The sequence below is a fragment of the Lineus longissimus genome, chromosome 14, assembly GCF_910592395.1.
Source record: "Lineus longissimus chromosome 14, tnLinLong1.2, whole genome shotgun sequence".
Taxonomy (NCBI): domain Eukaryota; kingdom Metazoa; phylum Nemertea; class Pilidiophora; order Heteronemertea; family Lineidae; genus Lineus; species Lineus longissimus.
The window spans coordinates 3,370,122-3,386,687 of record NC_088321.1 but is presented as its reverse complement, the minus strand read 5'-3'; the positions used below and the strand labels follow the sequence as shown (position 1 = coordinate 3,386,687).

General features: G+C 41.6%; 2 protein-coding genes across 2 annotated transcripts in view; both read right to left on the bottom strand.

The window, feature by feature from the left end:
• The window catches only part of LOC135499123 (transcription initiation factor IIE subunit beta-like), a 462,452-nt gene that overhangs the window by 334,285 nt on the left and 111,601 nt on the right, over positions 1–16,566 (bottom strand). The window lies entirely within an intron of this gene.
• LOC135499044 (uncharacterized) lies at positions 1,424–9,806 on the bottom strand. Its single transcript, XM_064789684.1, has 8 exons — positions 9,306–9,806; positions 8,957–9,149; positions 8,336–8,578; positions 7,947–8,164; positions 6,579–6,701; positions 5,135–5,216; positions 4,153–4,327; positions 1,424–2,664 (listed from the first exon to the last, which is right to left on the bottom strand). The coding sequence occupies exons 1-4, from the start codon at positions 9,762–9,764 to the stop codon at positions 7,971–7,973; spliced, it is 1,089 nt and encodes a 362-aa protein (XP_064645754.1). The 5' UTR covers positions 9,765–9,806; the 3' UTR covers positions 1,424–2,664; positions 4,153–4,327; positions 5,135–5,216; positions 6,579–6,701; positions 7,947–7,970.

Sequence of the window (16,566 nt, the reverse complement as noted above, 5' to 3'; positions counted from 1 at the left end):
TCACCTTCGACAGAAGACATTCTGGTGACATTCCACAGGAGTCGAAATTTCTCCACACACTGATAGACATGTGGACGTCCAAAACGCACCTGCAACATATGTTTCCAGGTGACATTCGACAATAGTCAATAATGTAGCACACATTTGCTACAAAATGATCCCGACAGGACACAGAAATCACCATTTGCCACAAATATTTTTGTAACTTTCCACAGTTGTTGACTAGTCACTACACATTCATGACATTCCACGTCAACAATGACCAAAACTCTTCTACACCGACGTCACATTTCATAACCATGGCAGACACCGAACTGGTCGCATCGGTATGTCTGTCTCTCATTTATCATCATTCGGTGAAGACGAACCAGACGAATGCGATTTTCTTGATTGCGTCATCTGCTGTTAACATAAACAACGGCGGGTATTAAAACAGTACAAGCACTCAAGTTTAATCAACATGAATGACATTTCACACTTTGCCACAGAGTCTTTGCCTGTAGCCTGTATACCAGGCAAAGGGAAATGGGTCCACGTGCGATTTGCTCTGTCCTCATTATAATTTAAACGACCAACATGGATTCATAAGTAGTGGATGAATTACGTTAAAATCACAGGGTTTACATCCAATTTTCTTGTATTGTCTTCCAAGCAAATAATATTAAACTGGATAGTAAAATTTTGTTCATTTATTTCTTGGGCAAACGTGTATTGAAATTGGTCGGGGCATATTTACCAACATTACCAATGTGAACCTTACCGGTGACGTCCAATTCAGTAGCTATTTCAGCTATCTTTTTCCTCTTTTTGTTTCTATCGTGGTACAGAGGGGACTTGACGTTGAAAAGACATTCTTGCCCCCCCCCCCCCCCCCAAAGTTCACAAAATCTTGATGTTTTTTCTAAATCCCACGTAGCCATCTTCCTGTCCAATGAGCAACAGGTTTCCAAAAATTGAACAAGTTCAATTCAGCTGTCCACAACTTTCCACAGGCTTTCCACAGGGGTAAACATGCCCACAAAGGTCACCGAGTGAATACACACTGAATGACTTTTGTAAAAGATGACTCAAGAGTTTGAAGTGGGAGCGGCCACCTGAAACACGGTCACAATAGTCGTAATCATCTGCACACCTATTGACTTTTGTGGTTTACGTTATACAACTTTCAACAAGGCGGGACATATGGATACTTCGTAACAAAAGTTCCAATCGTACACACATTGCAAAAATTTTTTTGGAAACAAGCCACAAAATGACTTTTGTTATGCAGTGTATGGAGGCCTTTAGATCAAAGTTCAACAGAGACTTGGTTTACTATATATGTGGGTCCTAAATAGCATCATTAGAAGGAAGAACACAAAGACAATGTTCCATTCTCAATACCGAAACTACAACGAGGTTTATTCAACTTGACACAGACGGCGCCACCAACGTAAGGCGCGAATTACAAACAGTGAATACACAGCAAATCCCCCCTTGCTAAATTTTGAGTTGTACACAATCAAAATACCAGAAAAGAATCAAATTATCCATAACTGAACATTATTATGAACCTGACAACTACTGTATCTATGAATCAACTTAACTACTGAGACGCAAAAAAAAAAAAAATTGGCAGTCCAGAGACCTCTATTAGCCAGCGTGTACATTCTATGTACATTTTAATGAACATAGGTTGGTGAAAAAAGTACACCAAGGGTGCTTTAATTCCCACCAAATTTTATATGAGTTATGAAGAGGCTTTTATCAAAATAATAGTAAAAATTCAAAACATTCCAATACCGATTGCCTGAGAAAAATTGATTTGTGTACAGGATTGCCATCAAATCGTCACCTGCGGAGTGGGCCTATTAGAATACAAGTTCTAAACTGGCCACTGACACAATATTTCCTTAATTAATTATCAAAAAGTATATCCCTGTTATGGCCTGGCTCTGTAGATTAAGAATCCACCAAAGATGAAGAATAAATCCACTTTCACCCATCACAGTCATGTATTTACCACAGCTTCACAGTTCAGTACGGACTATGTGAAAGTGCCACACTTCCGCCTGTGGATGAATACATGTCTCTGCCCTAGTAGAGAGCCAGTTTTGACCCCAGGTCAGAATTTCTGCCATTTCCCGATTCCCCTAGATGTTCACAACAGTCTGCAAAAGAAAGTTTTAAATAATATTGACTTTTAAAGAAATTTGAGGAGTTCATCTACTCAAAGCTATATCTGAATGTGCCACCTTTTAATTCTGAAGCTAAACCAAACTCAAGAGCTAATAATGTTGTCAAATATGACTTAATACTATGGAGCACTGTTTGTTTTATACAAGGACTATACAGGTAATCAGAAATAACAATATATTGGCACATGTCATCATTGGCTCTGGTGCCCAACTCCGCAAGGGTCTGCACTTATACTCTGTAAATGCGTTGAAATCCGACAAATATGTCGATTCATTAAAAAGAGAGAAAAAATGCTCAAATGCTTTGTTATGAATCCACCTCAACAGATAGTAGATGTTAAATTGGTCATTTTCTCAATGAGGAGATATCGTGCCGGTACTGCCTTGTCCTTGAAGAGTGATCTGATGCATCAGTACCTCAATCAGAGATTGCGAAGAGAACTGACAGGACCCAGGTCTTGCAGGATACTGCAACCAGTAGAAGAGTCTGAAATAAAATGACTAATTCTGACTGCATGTAAGGCCCTACATCAACTGATAGTACAGTTCATAGGCATGAAGTATATCACATACAACACTATGGATAGGCCTACAACACAGTACATATCAGTCTCGATTTTTGGATTTCTGTTCAATAGCAAGGAATGAGTAATGCAAATCTGCTCAGGGTTAAAATGTATGATAATTCATTTAAAACTGATTAAAAAACATGCAAAAGAAGTGTAAACAATGTGAAGGGTCGAGAAAATAAGACAAAATCTGTCTACATTTAAGTCTCCCGCAAGAATGCTGCCATGTTTCCAATAGTACTAGAGAACCAATGTTGGCCCCAGGTCAAATGTTCTGCTGTTTTCAGATTCCCCTAGATGTCCACATTACTGTGCAAAAGGAATTTTTGAATTATATTGAATTGTAAAATTTTTATTCGAGTTCATCTTCTTGCTATGTCCGGCCTCAAATTCTATGTTGAAGTGATGTGGGCGTGGCAAATTCTTAAATACCGAACATGTAATATTTCTGTTAAAAATTATTAAATCCTACCAAGCACTGTTAGTTTGAAATAAAGGATATATACATCATTATAGGGAAGATCAGTGGCTTAGTGGTTAGAGCACCGGGCTCATAATCAGGAGGTCGTTGGTCGATTCTCAGAAGGGTCACTGCTGTTTCGTCTTTGTGACTTTGAGCAAGGCTCTAAACCCTACTTGCTTCTCTCCACCCAGGAGTAAATAGGTACCTAGCTGGCAGAGTTGGCACACTATGAATGTTAGTCCTGAGCGCTGTATAGCTGCAGCTCGGACCTGTAATACTCCCAGAGAGTAGAGCTTGAACTAAGAATGTACAGGCCAATAGCTAGGGGTATGTGAAGCGCTTTGAGCGACTGAAACCAGTCGGATTTAGTGCTATATAAGTCTCATAATTATTTATTATTAGAAAGAAAGAGTTTTTGAGTTCATATGGTCATTGTTGGATGTCCCAGGGCCAGGTTTCTAAGTTTGGGCAGTTACCATGACAACGGATTATAGAAATTGTCTCAAATCACCGAGTCTGAATTTTCAAAAAGTCACAATTCCAGATTACTTCAGATTCACACTTGCCTACCTGTCAAGTTTGAACTTCACATGGCCAGCAAAGAGCATGTGTGGCCAATTCAAAGTGAACCCCTTTGACCCTGAGAAACCTCATTTACTCACATTCTGAGCTTGAAAGACCAAGGGACACATGTGTACCACATGTTTGTTTTTCATTAGGATATGACTTTTGTTATGGCTAAAATATTTGTTTATCTTAGCAACTCATCAGTACAAAGAAGCACAATGATGAACCATCCCAATATCCTCAAGCTTCAACTAGGTATGCTCGGGGGGGGGGGGGGGGGTCACTTTACATGTGGACTCCACAGAGTAAACTTCTACTCAAGATGCCTAAGCTCAGCAAAAACCCAAGCCATGGATTTCAAGTTGGTCACTCTCACCACTCGCCCTACAGCAGGACAATGCCTCCAGAGAAAACCGATGGTAGCTGGTCTCGTTTCAGTCATGAGGATTACAACAATGTTGTGCGTGAGCGATCGGATGGGATAATCTATGCACCGACGGTCGAGAACACGGTCAGCCCACTGAAGATACTTCGCCGGAGGGAACAGGATGCTGCAAAGGACAATACGGATGTTAAACTAACTGAGGATATTAACATTGTTGCCAGCAAATTTAAAATTCTTGAAATGCTGAATGGGTGTGCAGAGCTCCATTTTAACTTTATTGGTCACTGTGACATTCCAAAGTTTGAGATAGAACATGACATCAAGAAGGGTGCTAGTGCTCGCTGAGCACTGAGGTGTGCAAATTGTAATTTTGCTTGTGGGAAGCATTATTCTAAACTCTATAATGAAATAGAGAAGCAAGGTCGTGGTGCAAAGCAGGGTGAAATAAATGTTGCATTGGCACTGGCTTCTCAGGAAATTGGTAGCCAATCAAAGACTAGGACATTACTGTCAATAGCAAATGTTCCACCAATGTCGAAGTCAAGTTTACAAAACACCGTCAACAGGGTTGGGATGGAAACTGTTGAAATGAATAAGGAGGACTTGAAGAGACAACAGGATTATCTAAAAGAGGTGAAAAGAATGAGATGTGATCAATCAGGAGTCAGTGTTCAAATGGATACAGTCTACAATAGTGTTACTATTGCCAGACGAAGTAGGCCCGGTCAAACCGCAACTCAAGCGGTGGGATTAGTTCGTGAATATGAGACACCGTCCCACAAAATCATTGCAGTAGGAATACTAGACAAACTGTGTTATAAGGGTGCATGGCTTTTAGGAAGAGGGTTCCAACCAAAGTGTGGCACAGATGAAGCACATGATGGATGCAAGGCGAATCTTCCAGATTATCAAGTTCTCAGGGAATATGACATTGGTAATATGGTTGGCTTAGAGTTGGCAGCTAATCACTTACTTGTTCATTGCTGTACAACCGACGGTGACAGTAGATGTAGTGCCGGCATGGAGGATGCTTTCAGCACCTTTCTTGGGAAGGCCTTAAAAGTAGAAAGGATGTCGGATACATATCATTTGGGTCAAGCCCGATTTCGTGAAGGCATGAGAGCCCAATTTTCAAAGGGAATGTTTGCTGGTATGAAGGCACCTGATGCAGCAGAGGCGAAGAAATGTCTCTCCAGTGACATTGCAATCCGTGCATCCACAATTTTCGATACCCTGTTTAAAAAGTATCATGGGGACACTGACCAAATTGGTGAAAACTTAGCCACAATAGTGGACAATCTGATCGCTTGTTTCGACGGTGACTGCAGCCAGTGTTCAATCGAAACAACCGTATGCGATGGCCAAAGTTCTTGGTGGAGTGCATGCAAACTAGGCAACTTGGAGTTGTCAGCCAAGGACCTCAACATGAGTGATGCTGACAAGCTTCTAGTGAGAAGCATACTGGAGATGAAGTTGAGCAAAACATGTCTAAATGAAATGGTCCAGGGACCATGAGCTCACCTGTGTCAAAGGGAAGGCTATGGGGTCAGTGATTCTGACATTGGTAAAGCTGTATATATCATTTTATGGTCAGACCAGCAATTGTCAATGACCCCTGTATGGTCCACATGATGTGCATTTGTAAATACAAGGTCTAATTTGGTGTGGTAATCAGTTGTTTCTTCAGCGACTGTTTGCTTCATGTTATATTCCTGGAGAAAGAATTTTTCAAGTTTGGCATTGAAATGTTCACCTCCCACTATTGAATTCATGTTGAAGTCGCCAAGGATAACATGTTTCAGTCGGCTGGTATGATCAGAGGCAGGTGGTGTTGGCCTCCTATAGGCCAAACTGTGAATTGTATTACGCCAAGATTCGGTCTCTGAGTAGGGGTCACCCAGGGGTACATTTGTACCAAGTTTGAGATCTCTGGCTAAAGTGGTTACGAAACGTGCCACCACCGACTAACCGTGTTGCTGCCGACAAACTTTGACCTCTGTGAGCTTCAAAAGTAGGTAATATCAAAAACCCGGAGGATATTCGATGTCCCATTGGTAGAAGTACCTACCATATTTTTTTCAAATTTTTCAGACCGGTGATAAGGGAGAAAACACAATTTTTCCATTTTTGACCTCTGGCCCCCTGGTGGCAAAACCGTGTATCATATGAGGCCGCGATTCGGTCTCTGAGTAGCGGTCACCTAGGGGTACATGTGTACCAAGTTAGAGTTCAAAAGCTTGAACGGTTACAAAACGTGCCACCCATGTCTAACGACGACGACGACAATGACTGACGGACACTGCGTGATGCTAAAGGCTCACAGGTGAGCCAAAAAGATATGACATGCGACAAACACACAGGCCTGTGAGAGTGCCAATCGGCAATTGAATTTGATTGCGCCAAAAAACGTGACTCACCTTAAAAACTATCGCAGTCGTGTTCATGCAGCAATCCACACCATGAACAATACACGGGGAAAGTCCATTCCACTGAAGCTCAAGAGACTTGGTGCCCGAATTTCAGCAGCAGCAATGAATTGTCTGAAAGAAATGGACAATAGGAAATGGTACTATAAGAAATGGGAAAGCGAGCTAAAAACTAGGATTAGATGACGAGTTGTGAGGACAATCCGAATGCGTGCTTTCTATCAAGCCAAGAGAAGGGGGCAGTTAAAGACATGGATTACCATAAGGACAGGCTAGAACTAGAAGAGGAGGGTGGATTAAAGGAGAGAGCTAAGAGACTAGCAAGAGATTACAACCACCAGTTTCGACAACACACAGCAATTTCATCCAGCTCAGAAACAATATATCACTAGCTTCACTTTATACTCACTATTATACTAGTTTGATCTTGCATTTACCTCAAACAAGCAGTCTTTTTTATCTAAGTGCCCAAAGCATTTCCTTTCAGCCAGGGAAGTCTTCCTCTGGTTGTTAATACCCCTCGCTTCTAAACTCAAGTGGTCAACATTGACACACAGCGCATTCATTGTGGCATTTGTGAGAGACATAAAGTCCAAAAGGCAAGGGGCCACCATAATAAGCAATATAAGCAAGCCTATGGGCCCTGTGCTTTTTGCTGCACCCATCCCAAGGTAGTTTAAACCGTGTCTCCCCATAACTACGACTATACCCAGTCCAATACACAGACTGTTTACACTAGTATTCGACTTCAGATCAGGTTCGCTGTTCTGGTTTATTTTCAGTTTTAAGGACTGAATCCATGATTGCGGCTGAAAAGGGTTAATATGCACAGTAATGCAATAAATATTGGTTCAACTACAAGAAAAAGGAATGAAAAGGACGTGCAGAATAGAGAAAATAAGATAAATGTGCGTGCAAGCATGGCAAGTGTCAAATTTTCATACTTGGTCAACCATTTTGACTACTAAGCCAGAGCCCTCTATTAAAACCTGTGTACATTAAGTCTACATTGTTGTTCATAAGTGTTGGTAAAAAAAGTACACCTTGGACCAATAAATCTGCACAAAATTTTATATGTGTCAAGAACAACGCTTTGCCAATAGCATAATAAAGTTTAAAAACATTCCAATACCGATTGCCAGAGAAAAAATGATTTCCGTACACCATATCCATCAAAACGTCACTGACGCATTGATATGGCCCTGTCAAAATATAAGTTCTAAACTGACCAGTGAGACCACATTTTCTTAAATATATTATCAAAAAGCATATTTCTGTGATGGCCTGACTCTGTAGATTGAGAATCAACCACAGATTGAGAATTAATTCCACTTTGGTCCATCCCAGCCATGTATTTACCACAACTTGACATTTTGATAAGCTCTATGTGACTGCCACACTTCCGGTCGTGGATGAATACAGGTCTCCGAAATGGTACATCTTTTGGGCGAAGTGTAGAAGGCTGCTATGGTATCCCTCCAAACCAGATGTCTGGCCATCCGAGCTGAGCTTTGAGATTGAATGTAGAAGGTTCTTGTTGAGTAGCAGAGCACACACCTTGTCGTATTCTTCTGTTCCTAGAGGACAAAAACCGTAGAGGAGTACCACAGTAACTTCAGATTGATTTAACAATCCAAACACAGAAGTGTTTTCATACACAAATAAGTTTGGAAAAACAATTTCTAGCTTTATTCCATGAATACAGCAACCATTTTTGGGGTAAAGGGTAAGGGCATGCACATACTCACCTTTCTTAAACCACTGCCTTGGAATACGACTGTGGATACACTTGGGGAACAGTTCGTTTTCTTCGTGCGTGTGGACGCCGGCTATATGGTTCACTATTGATCTCCACTTGGCCAAGATCAATGATTGGTCGTTATTTCTGGTCATGGCACACCAGTACAAGTGATTGATAATACTTTTCAGCCATTTGTTGACCAGCTGAAACCGCCTGTTCATGGTTATGGGCTTGAGTCTTTTCCTCAGTCCTGAAGTATAGTATTGTATAATATGAACTTTCCTAGATGACAGACAGGAGTGTCGCATGGTTTAACTAAATGAACTAGACACAATTTTGCGATAGAGATAACTTATACAGTGCGTCCGAAAAAAAAAACCCCAAATACTTTATCATTTTTCTGTGGGTAGTTTTTTTCCGGACGCACTGTATACTATAAAATTCATAAGTTAATCAAAGTTACCTAAAAGTAAAGATTGACGACTGGAATCTTGTTGATCTTTTCTCAATGCCACATCCAAAAGAGTTAACATGAGAACCGACGGAATAGGGAAATGAGAAACAAGATTATATTTGTTGAGACACTAAGTCAGTGTGTGCATATCACAGCACTGATAGTGGTACTCACCTTTAGCAACATGCCACACATCAAAATAATGCTTTATGGTGTCCGATTGTTCCTCTCTCAACCACTTCTCCACTGATTTGTGGCCATCAGTTGTTAATTCTATCTTAACATGTGGGACGTATGATTTCACTTCATCGACACATCGGGACAGGCCCTCCAGCTCCATGTGATAGGAGTTCTTAACCTCAGTGGACTGCAAAATAATGAGGCACATGAAAAACTGAAGTGATATGAATGTTGTTGTAATACAAATATGACTTCAGGATACTGCCTCAGTGAATGATGGCAGAAACAGGCTTACTGGAAAGATATGCCATAATAGCAACGAGAGCCAAATTGTAGTTTTTACCTGAACAAGTTGTGTCATGACAATGGCGTTTCTCCCTGTGTCATGTAACTTGTAAGAGCCATACTTCGCACAATGGCCGGGCGAATCGCACCTTCCATCACCGGAGAGTTTGGCCACGTCCTCTACAGCTGCCAGTGCCTGGATGGTCTCCTCCTCCCAAACATTACGTACTGCCTGGTTCAGGTACTTTGACTGGTGTCGAAAATATGTTCCGGAGGAAATGCTTCGAATGCCCCAGAATTGCAGGACTCTTATCACTTTGCTTGGAATAGCACCCGCTGCAAGAATTGCCATCGATAGGCCGATGTTACCAGCATATACCGTTCCAATCATTTCCTGGCTCTGCCATTTCCAGATACCATCACATGACAAGCATGACTGTGTGATGGTCACCATTGAGCCGCAGTTGTAGCAGATGTGGAACAGCTCCAAAAGCTTGGACACTGAAACTGCACACATGCCCTCGGTCAGGGATGAGGATGCTCGCTTATTGTTGGCATCACTGAAATGGATTTAAGAAAAACTAGAATTGTCGGTTGAGTCTGCAGGCAGACTCTGGAGTCTCCGTCAACTGTGGGGTGCTTTGTTGAGGAAGTGGAGGAGGCAGTATGTTTTGGTTAAAAGTTTATTGGGAAAATAGATATATACATATATACATAGTTGGAGATTAAAAGTCGGGTTACTGGTCTGTAGACCTTGGTATGAGAATTTTCTTCGCTGGCAAGGTTTGCATTGGGTTTATGTTGCTGCTGTGTTAACGCTGTGTTGGGATAGCAGCGATGGTGATGTTGTGGTTCACATGTGCCTTAAACACTATTCTGCACATGCGACTTGCGCATGACCGGAACTTGATCGTCTTATCAACGCCGTCGCCTCGCTCCAAGGCCCTGCCTGTATTGACCACTATTGTTGCCGCGAAAATTTGTTTGTAGCAAGAATAACGTATAACAACAATGAATCATAAAATATTTCAATTTATGTCTAAGCAAGTGTGTTCCTGTAATCGTTGCTCTTAAGTACGAATTGATCAATTGCGGCCATTTTCAGTCCATTTCCACGGGCCACTTCCTGTCCAACATGGAAGCTATCGAAATTGGCAGGGAATATGGTCGCATAATACGTCTCGTTTGGAGAATGTGCAATGGCGGAAATCGAAATTGGCAGGGAATATGGTCGCATAATACGTCTCGTTTGGAGATTGTGTAATGGCGGATCAAATTTTCACGACCCATCGCCAAACGGCTGTCTCGTCCCCTAAAATATGTCGTTATTGCTCGCTAAATAATTCTGAAAATTCGCACTGCACACCTTTGATGTTTCAAAAAACAACTCATTATACTATTTGATTTACTTAATGTCCAGTTTTCCCTAAACTTCGCGAACACGAATCCACCTGGGTTCTCCAATCACCAATGATATACACAGTGCATTGCATACACCGTAGTCACATGGAACGGGGTTATAAATTGGGGGAATTTGCCTAGCTAAACCAAGAGTCTCCTTTCAACCCTACATACGTAGGTTGACGGAGACTAATAAGTATCTCTTTAGATACTAAAGATCTGTTGACATAATTTACATTTACTGGTATGAAAACTCAAACCCTTTCCAACAAGGTACTACATTCCTCTTGCTCTATGACAAAGGTTTAAATGCAACTTATGCAGGCCTACTGCAAACCTTGCACATCGTGCTATGAAACATACCTAGTAGATGCAAAACTTTCCAAAGACATATTTGGATTCAAAGAGGGGTCCTTGGTTTCATCATCCACAAATGACAAAGAATGCTTTGCCAAGGGCTCAGTCTCCTCATCGTTACCTGAATCAGAACGCTTCCTCTTGTATTTTGGCTGGGGGGTTGATGCAGCTTCAGGCGTACTTGGTACCTCCATGATCGACACTGAAGTGTGGGTGAGGTCAGGTTGAAAATTAGTGGTCTGCGTTTCCTTTGACCGATATGGCATCCGGACTTGATGTCCCCTCGAAACCATTTCTGCTGGAGGAATGCTGACAACATAAACTGCAAGAAGAGTGGGTCAATAGATAAATGGGTTCCAATGAATGTCAACATTTTTGTCACGTGGCATTGCACATCACAGCATCATAGGAAGTACTTGGGTACACCCAGTTTAGGATATTGAAGAAAAACTCAGTTTAGGATATTGAAGGAAAAAAAACTCACTTTCAGACCTAGTTAGTCGAATGCTTGTTAATTTGGGACTGGGCGCTACGGGGGCAGGCATGGCAGGCACCTCGAAATCAATCTGAGGGTCACTATCATAGCACTTGGAGTCATCATCACTCTTAGTCTTTGATTGTTCAGGTTGCAGTTGGTTTAAGTTGGCAATGGCTTCATTAACAGTCTGCATTGAAAAGAAAGGAAATGGTACTTATTAGTCAACAGCATAAATCCAATAATCCAGAAGTATTAAGGTAGCAGGAAGGGTTGGGCGTTTGTGGTTTCTGAGTCTGAGGGGGTTGGTGTCTGTTGACTGTGCTTTAAGAGAGACTAGGCATGGCGCCAGTCTCTCTTGTTAAAGCACAGTCAACAGGCATTAATTTGGTCTCAGTATTTGGGTAAGTACAGAATCAAGGCAGCTCAAAAAGCAATGATTAAACGATGCTGTGGACAAGTCCAAGGATACTGCATCAGTCACGACCAACTTCTCATCAGGAAGCGTCACCACCAGCATAATCAATGATCAGTTCCAACCTGTACCAGTCCAATGCACGCCTGTCATGGTCAGCAGTGGTCAGCTTAGCGCGATATGGAACATTCTTCCGAAACTCAAGCGAGGGAAGTCTGCTCATTAGCATATCTCGCGCACTGCTCCTTCTTGTCAAACATCGTAGTGAAATCGTAATGGAAAACGTCTGGCTTTGCGCCAGACATTGAGACTAATAAGTGAAGAACTTTAGGTAAAGAACTTCTACTTGCGCGAGACTGCTGTGATAAAATTATCATTGCAGAGACTCCGGTGACGTACACATATATTTTTTACAATCAAAAATGCCCTCCAAAGACGACATGGAATGATTATTTTATTGATATTTCCTACTATATACCTTCCAATTATCACTTTATACAAATAGATCGGCGTTAGGTCGCATGCTTTTCTTTCCTGGTGACACTATAAAGCAAAATAGTTGCAACCCCGTAAATGCGCTATAAGTCCAATAATAAGTGACGGTGACCCGTTATAAATGTTTTGCCAGCTTCGCTTTTTTGCCGCTACGCGGCGCTTTGGGCCCTTGCGTCAAGTTGTGTTTTTATCCAAGAGCTGTGTTCTTTCAGTTATTTTCATAAGGATTACAATACCACTAGCACATTGTACACAACTTTTTCCAAAGTCGTTTGATACGAGCTTGGAGGGAGGATGTCACGATAATCACAATTGTATGGTTTAGTCTCATTCATATACAGCCATTGACAGCATGTACACAACAATGGAGCTTTTGGTACGTCTGTCTTATTCCCTGTCATGAGATTAGCCAATCAGCGTCCGCGTTTCTAATATTACCCACAATGCAGTTTTCGCATAAATATTTTCGCAAAATATTGAATGAAAAAGTTTCCGCCAACATTGAATGAATAATTGCCAAATATTACATGATCATTTTATGAAATTTAGAAATCGTTATTGCATAAAAAAGTGAAACATTGAAACGAATACGAAACATTGAATGATTAATTATCAGGGCAACTATCGAATGAAAATTTGAGCATTATTGCATGAAAAAAGTGAATTATTGCATCAAATATGAAATATTGAATGAACAATTATCGAGTAAACATTGCAGAAAGAAATGTAACATTGCATCAAATATGAACACACATTGAATGGAAATTTTAACATTGCATAAAAAAGTGTAACATTGCATCAAAAATGAAACGATGAATGAACAAATATCAATATTGCATGAAAAATATTTTTATTGAATATTGCAACATATATCATGCCATAATATCCATGCGAGACCATTGAGCTTAGAAGCAAAGATAACATAATTTGATTTATGACCTCCATGAATAAAATGATATGACTGAATGTGAGGGGAACTATCCTTCTTCCCCCTCTTACAAGCTTCCTGATACCCAGGCTCACATCCTCAACGCCAACCCGGTGGTTTTTATTACACCGACCCTCACAACACTTTAACAGGATGTTTTCACTCATTGACTCCTTTAAATTATTCATATCAACATTTTAATAAGGCACGGAATTATACACAATTTTGAATTTGTCAGCAAACACTTCATAAATATCCTCCTTACCCTCGATCCACTGAACTCAGCATTAATTACACCACCCCAATCTTTGATCTTTTTGACATGTTTCCAAAATTCTTTATTGTTTTTACCCCTTAGAGAATTAGCCAATTTTTCAGCAGCAACTCTATCTTGTTCCCTTTTGATCCGTCTCACGGCCAAGTGATACACAGCTCTGGAGTGCCGGTGAAATCTCAGTTCTAGTTAAACACACTTTCCGAAACATTTAAATGATCAGTTAGTGGTCTTTCACCCGTTATTTTACTCTCAAAAGTGTATTCAGCATTACAGGTATTGGGTACCTGTCCACTGACCAGGCTCCCCCTTTTAATGAAATCAAGTAAGGCCCGAGTATGAGCCGAGTCAGCTCTGCTAAAGTCAGTATTCCAGTCCCCTCCAATAATTATATCAGTAGCTTGATTACTTTCAAGAATGGCTGTGATTTCTTGCAACACCCCGTTAAAATCTCCAATATTCTGCTGACCACTGTTGGTCGGCTTATAAACATTTACCAAAAGAATTTCACTCTGATCAGGATGAAGACTCAAGTTTTTGACCTGAGCAGCACACACTCGTTTGGATTCCCACTGCACAGGTTTTACAACAGCGCCTAAACTCGCGTTCCAGGCGATTGCGACACCCCCATGTGGTCTGCCAACCAACAAAGATTCCTTATCCATACCAGAAACACCATGAATGTTCATGTTATGTCCTAAGTCAGCGCTCAGTTTATTGAGCTGCTCAACATATTGCCAGTGTTCTGGAAAAAGAATAAAGTCACTATATGCGGTCATGTCCTCCTTTCTACAGGGCCCTAGTCTGTTACTATTGTATGTTGTGATATTCAACAGGCTCATGATTGTCCACCAGGTGAAGAGCAGTTTAACGTTCACAAAAGTACCGTAACTAGCCATCACTGATTACTACTGTCGTTATCCTCCGAGCTGCGATCGCGGGGTATTGAATTTTCTAATGCGCACACCCTCTGGCCAAAGCTCTCATCAAACAGCCTGCCAAACTGTGACTTTCACACAGTTAATCGAAAGGATCTGAACTGGGCTTCCTCATGAGACACAATCGCAAGCTTGCGAATCTCAAAATTCTTATTTTTGAGATGACTCTAAAGGTCCTCAGTAAGAGTTGAATGATCGACTCAAAGAAGAACAAATCTCTGTCCGGCTCCGGGGCACCCTTGAAACCACAGCTACCAGATTTGCCGGTGATCACCTTTTGACTCGCGTTTTCACGTCTACGCAACCATTTCTGTTCATAACTGGGAACTTTAAAACCATCATCGGAGTCAGCATCTGAACCACTGCAATTGTCAAGGGAGTGATCCCTTAATCTCAAGACACTTGGAAGTGAGGGGTTGGTACGCCGACATCCACGCCGTCCTCTGCCACCTCTTCCCCTGCTATTGTATTCATGTCCCATATCGACTCACACTCTTGATGCCGCCTGGAGTTTTGGATCATCTAGCAGCAGCAGAAGATCTTTGTCTAAGATGTGACAAACTTGGCCAGCTCGAATCCACCTCTTTTGATTGTGAATAGGCCAAAAATTTCTGAGACAACTTGGACTGCCAGCCTTGGCTCTTAAGACTTCGAAACATCAACAACGTATGTGTTACAAAGTCCTGTATGGATTGTTCTGGGTGGAAATCGTCCTTGTTGTCCAAAAATGTCGCTTATACTGCATAACCTGCCATCGCAGGAGCATGTGTACCACCCAAGTAATTGTTGAGGAGCTGGTACTCTTCAGGCACTGCATCTAATTCATCATCTTTGAACTACAGAAACCTCGTCTCATCAGATTCCGATGTTGCCTCCTGATGTAAATCTGATTATGCATCGCATTGATGTCAACTTGGAAGCTACTTCTCCTCAAGTCCATGAACCTTATCAAGTCACCAAGCAGCGAATTCATGCTTTCTGCTCCTGCATAAACATGGTCATTAAAGCAGGTATATCCTCATGGCGTGCGGCAGCGTACCACACGATCCTCATTTTTCCAGGTTTTGCTGGGTGATACACATGGTGAAAGGACACGTATTGTACAGGCACATTGGTCGCTATCTCAGCAGCATAGCCATTCTCTCTGTATTTTCTGAAGAGTTCACAATTGCCATCGTATTCTGTCAGTTTTTCTTTCAACAATCTTCTTTTCTTCAGCTTTGTCCTGATTCCCTCAAGTCTTTTTAGTGCCAGCTCTCTTTTGCTGGGGATGTCATTTAGAATCTCATTCGCATCACATCTTTTGCTGAGGTTGGCTTGTCGAAATGATGCTTGGTCCCAACTCGATCAAATTCAGCTAATCTAGCTCATGAGCATCTCGCTCATCTCCTGTTCTTTTACAGAGACATGATTATACTCTTGCAGCTTCTTGCAAAACGAGTCTATCCCTGCCCAGGTTTTTTTCCAGTGATTAGAGACCTGATGATAATGACTGGAAAGGCTAGGAAGTACACCCTGTGATCTGCTTCTCTGAGTAGAAATTGCTGTTGATTGTCATGGAGCTGGTCGGGCTGCTGCCCTTTTCTTAATCGTCATAATCAAAATTTAGAAGGGTATGGTGTTTCGATATTGACCTGCATCCTGACATTCCCTCGGTGAAGGGCCTTTCTTGGCTGAGTTGTTGTGGCTGATTTTTCATCAGCATTTAGAGAGTTGAAACATGCAGCCCTTTTCCTTTGACTTTTCCTGCCTCTGTTTCCATGGAAGTTTCCGGATGATAGAACACTATCAAATACAGTGCTCCGGACCGTCACTGCACGCGCATTGAATGCACCTTAATTAGTCGCATCAGCAGTCTTTGTCTTCGATAGGAAGTACGCCTTCACAGCTGTCTCACTCCTTGTGAATGGTCCTCGGTTTATCATGCTTCACGCTGCAAATTCAGTATCATTCACTTCTCGCAAGAGTCTTTTGACAAAATTAAAGGCATCGGCGAAACTGACTTTCTTCGACTCTTCTCGGATCGAAGCGGTCTT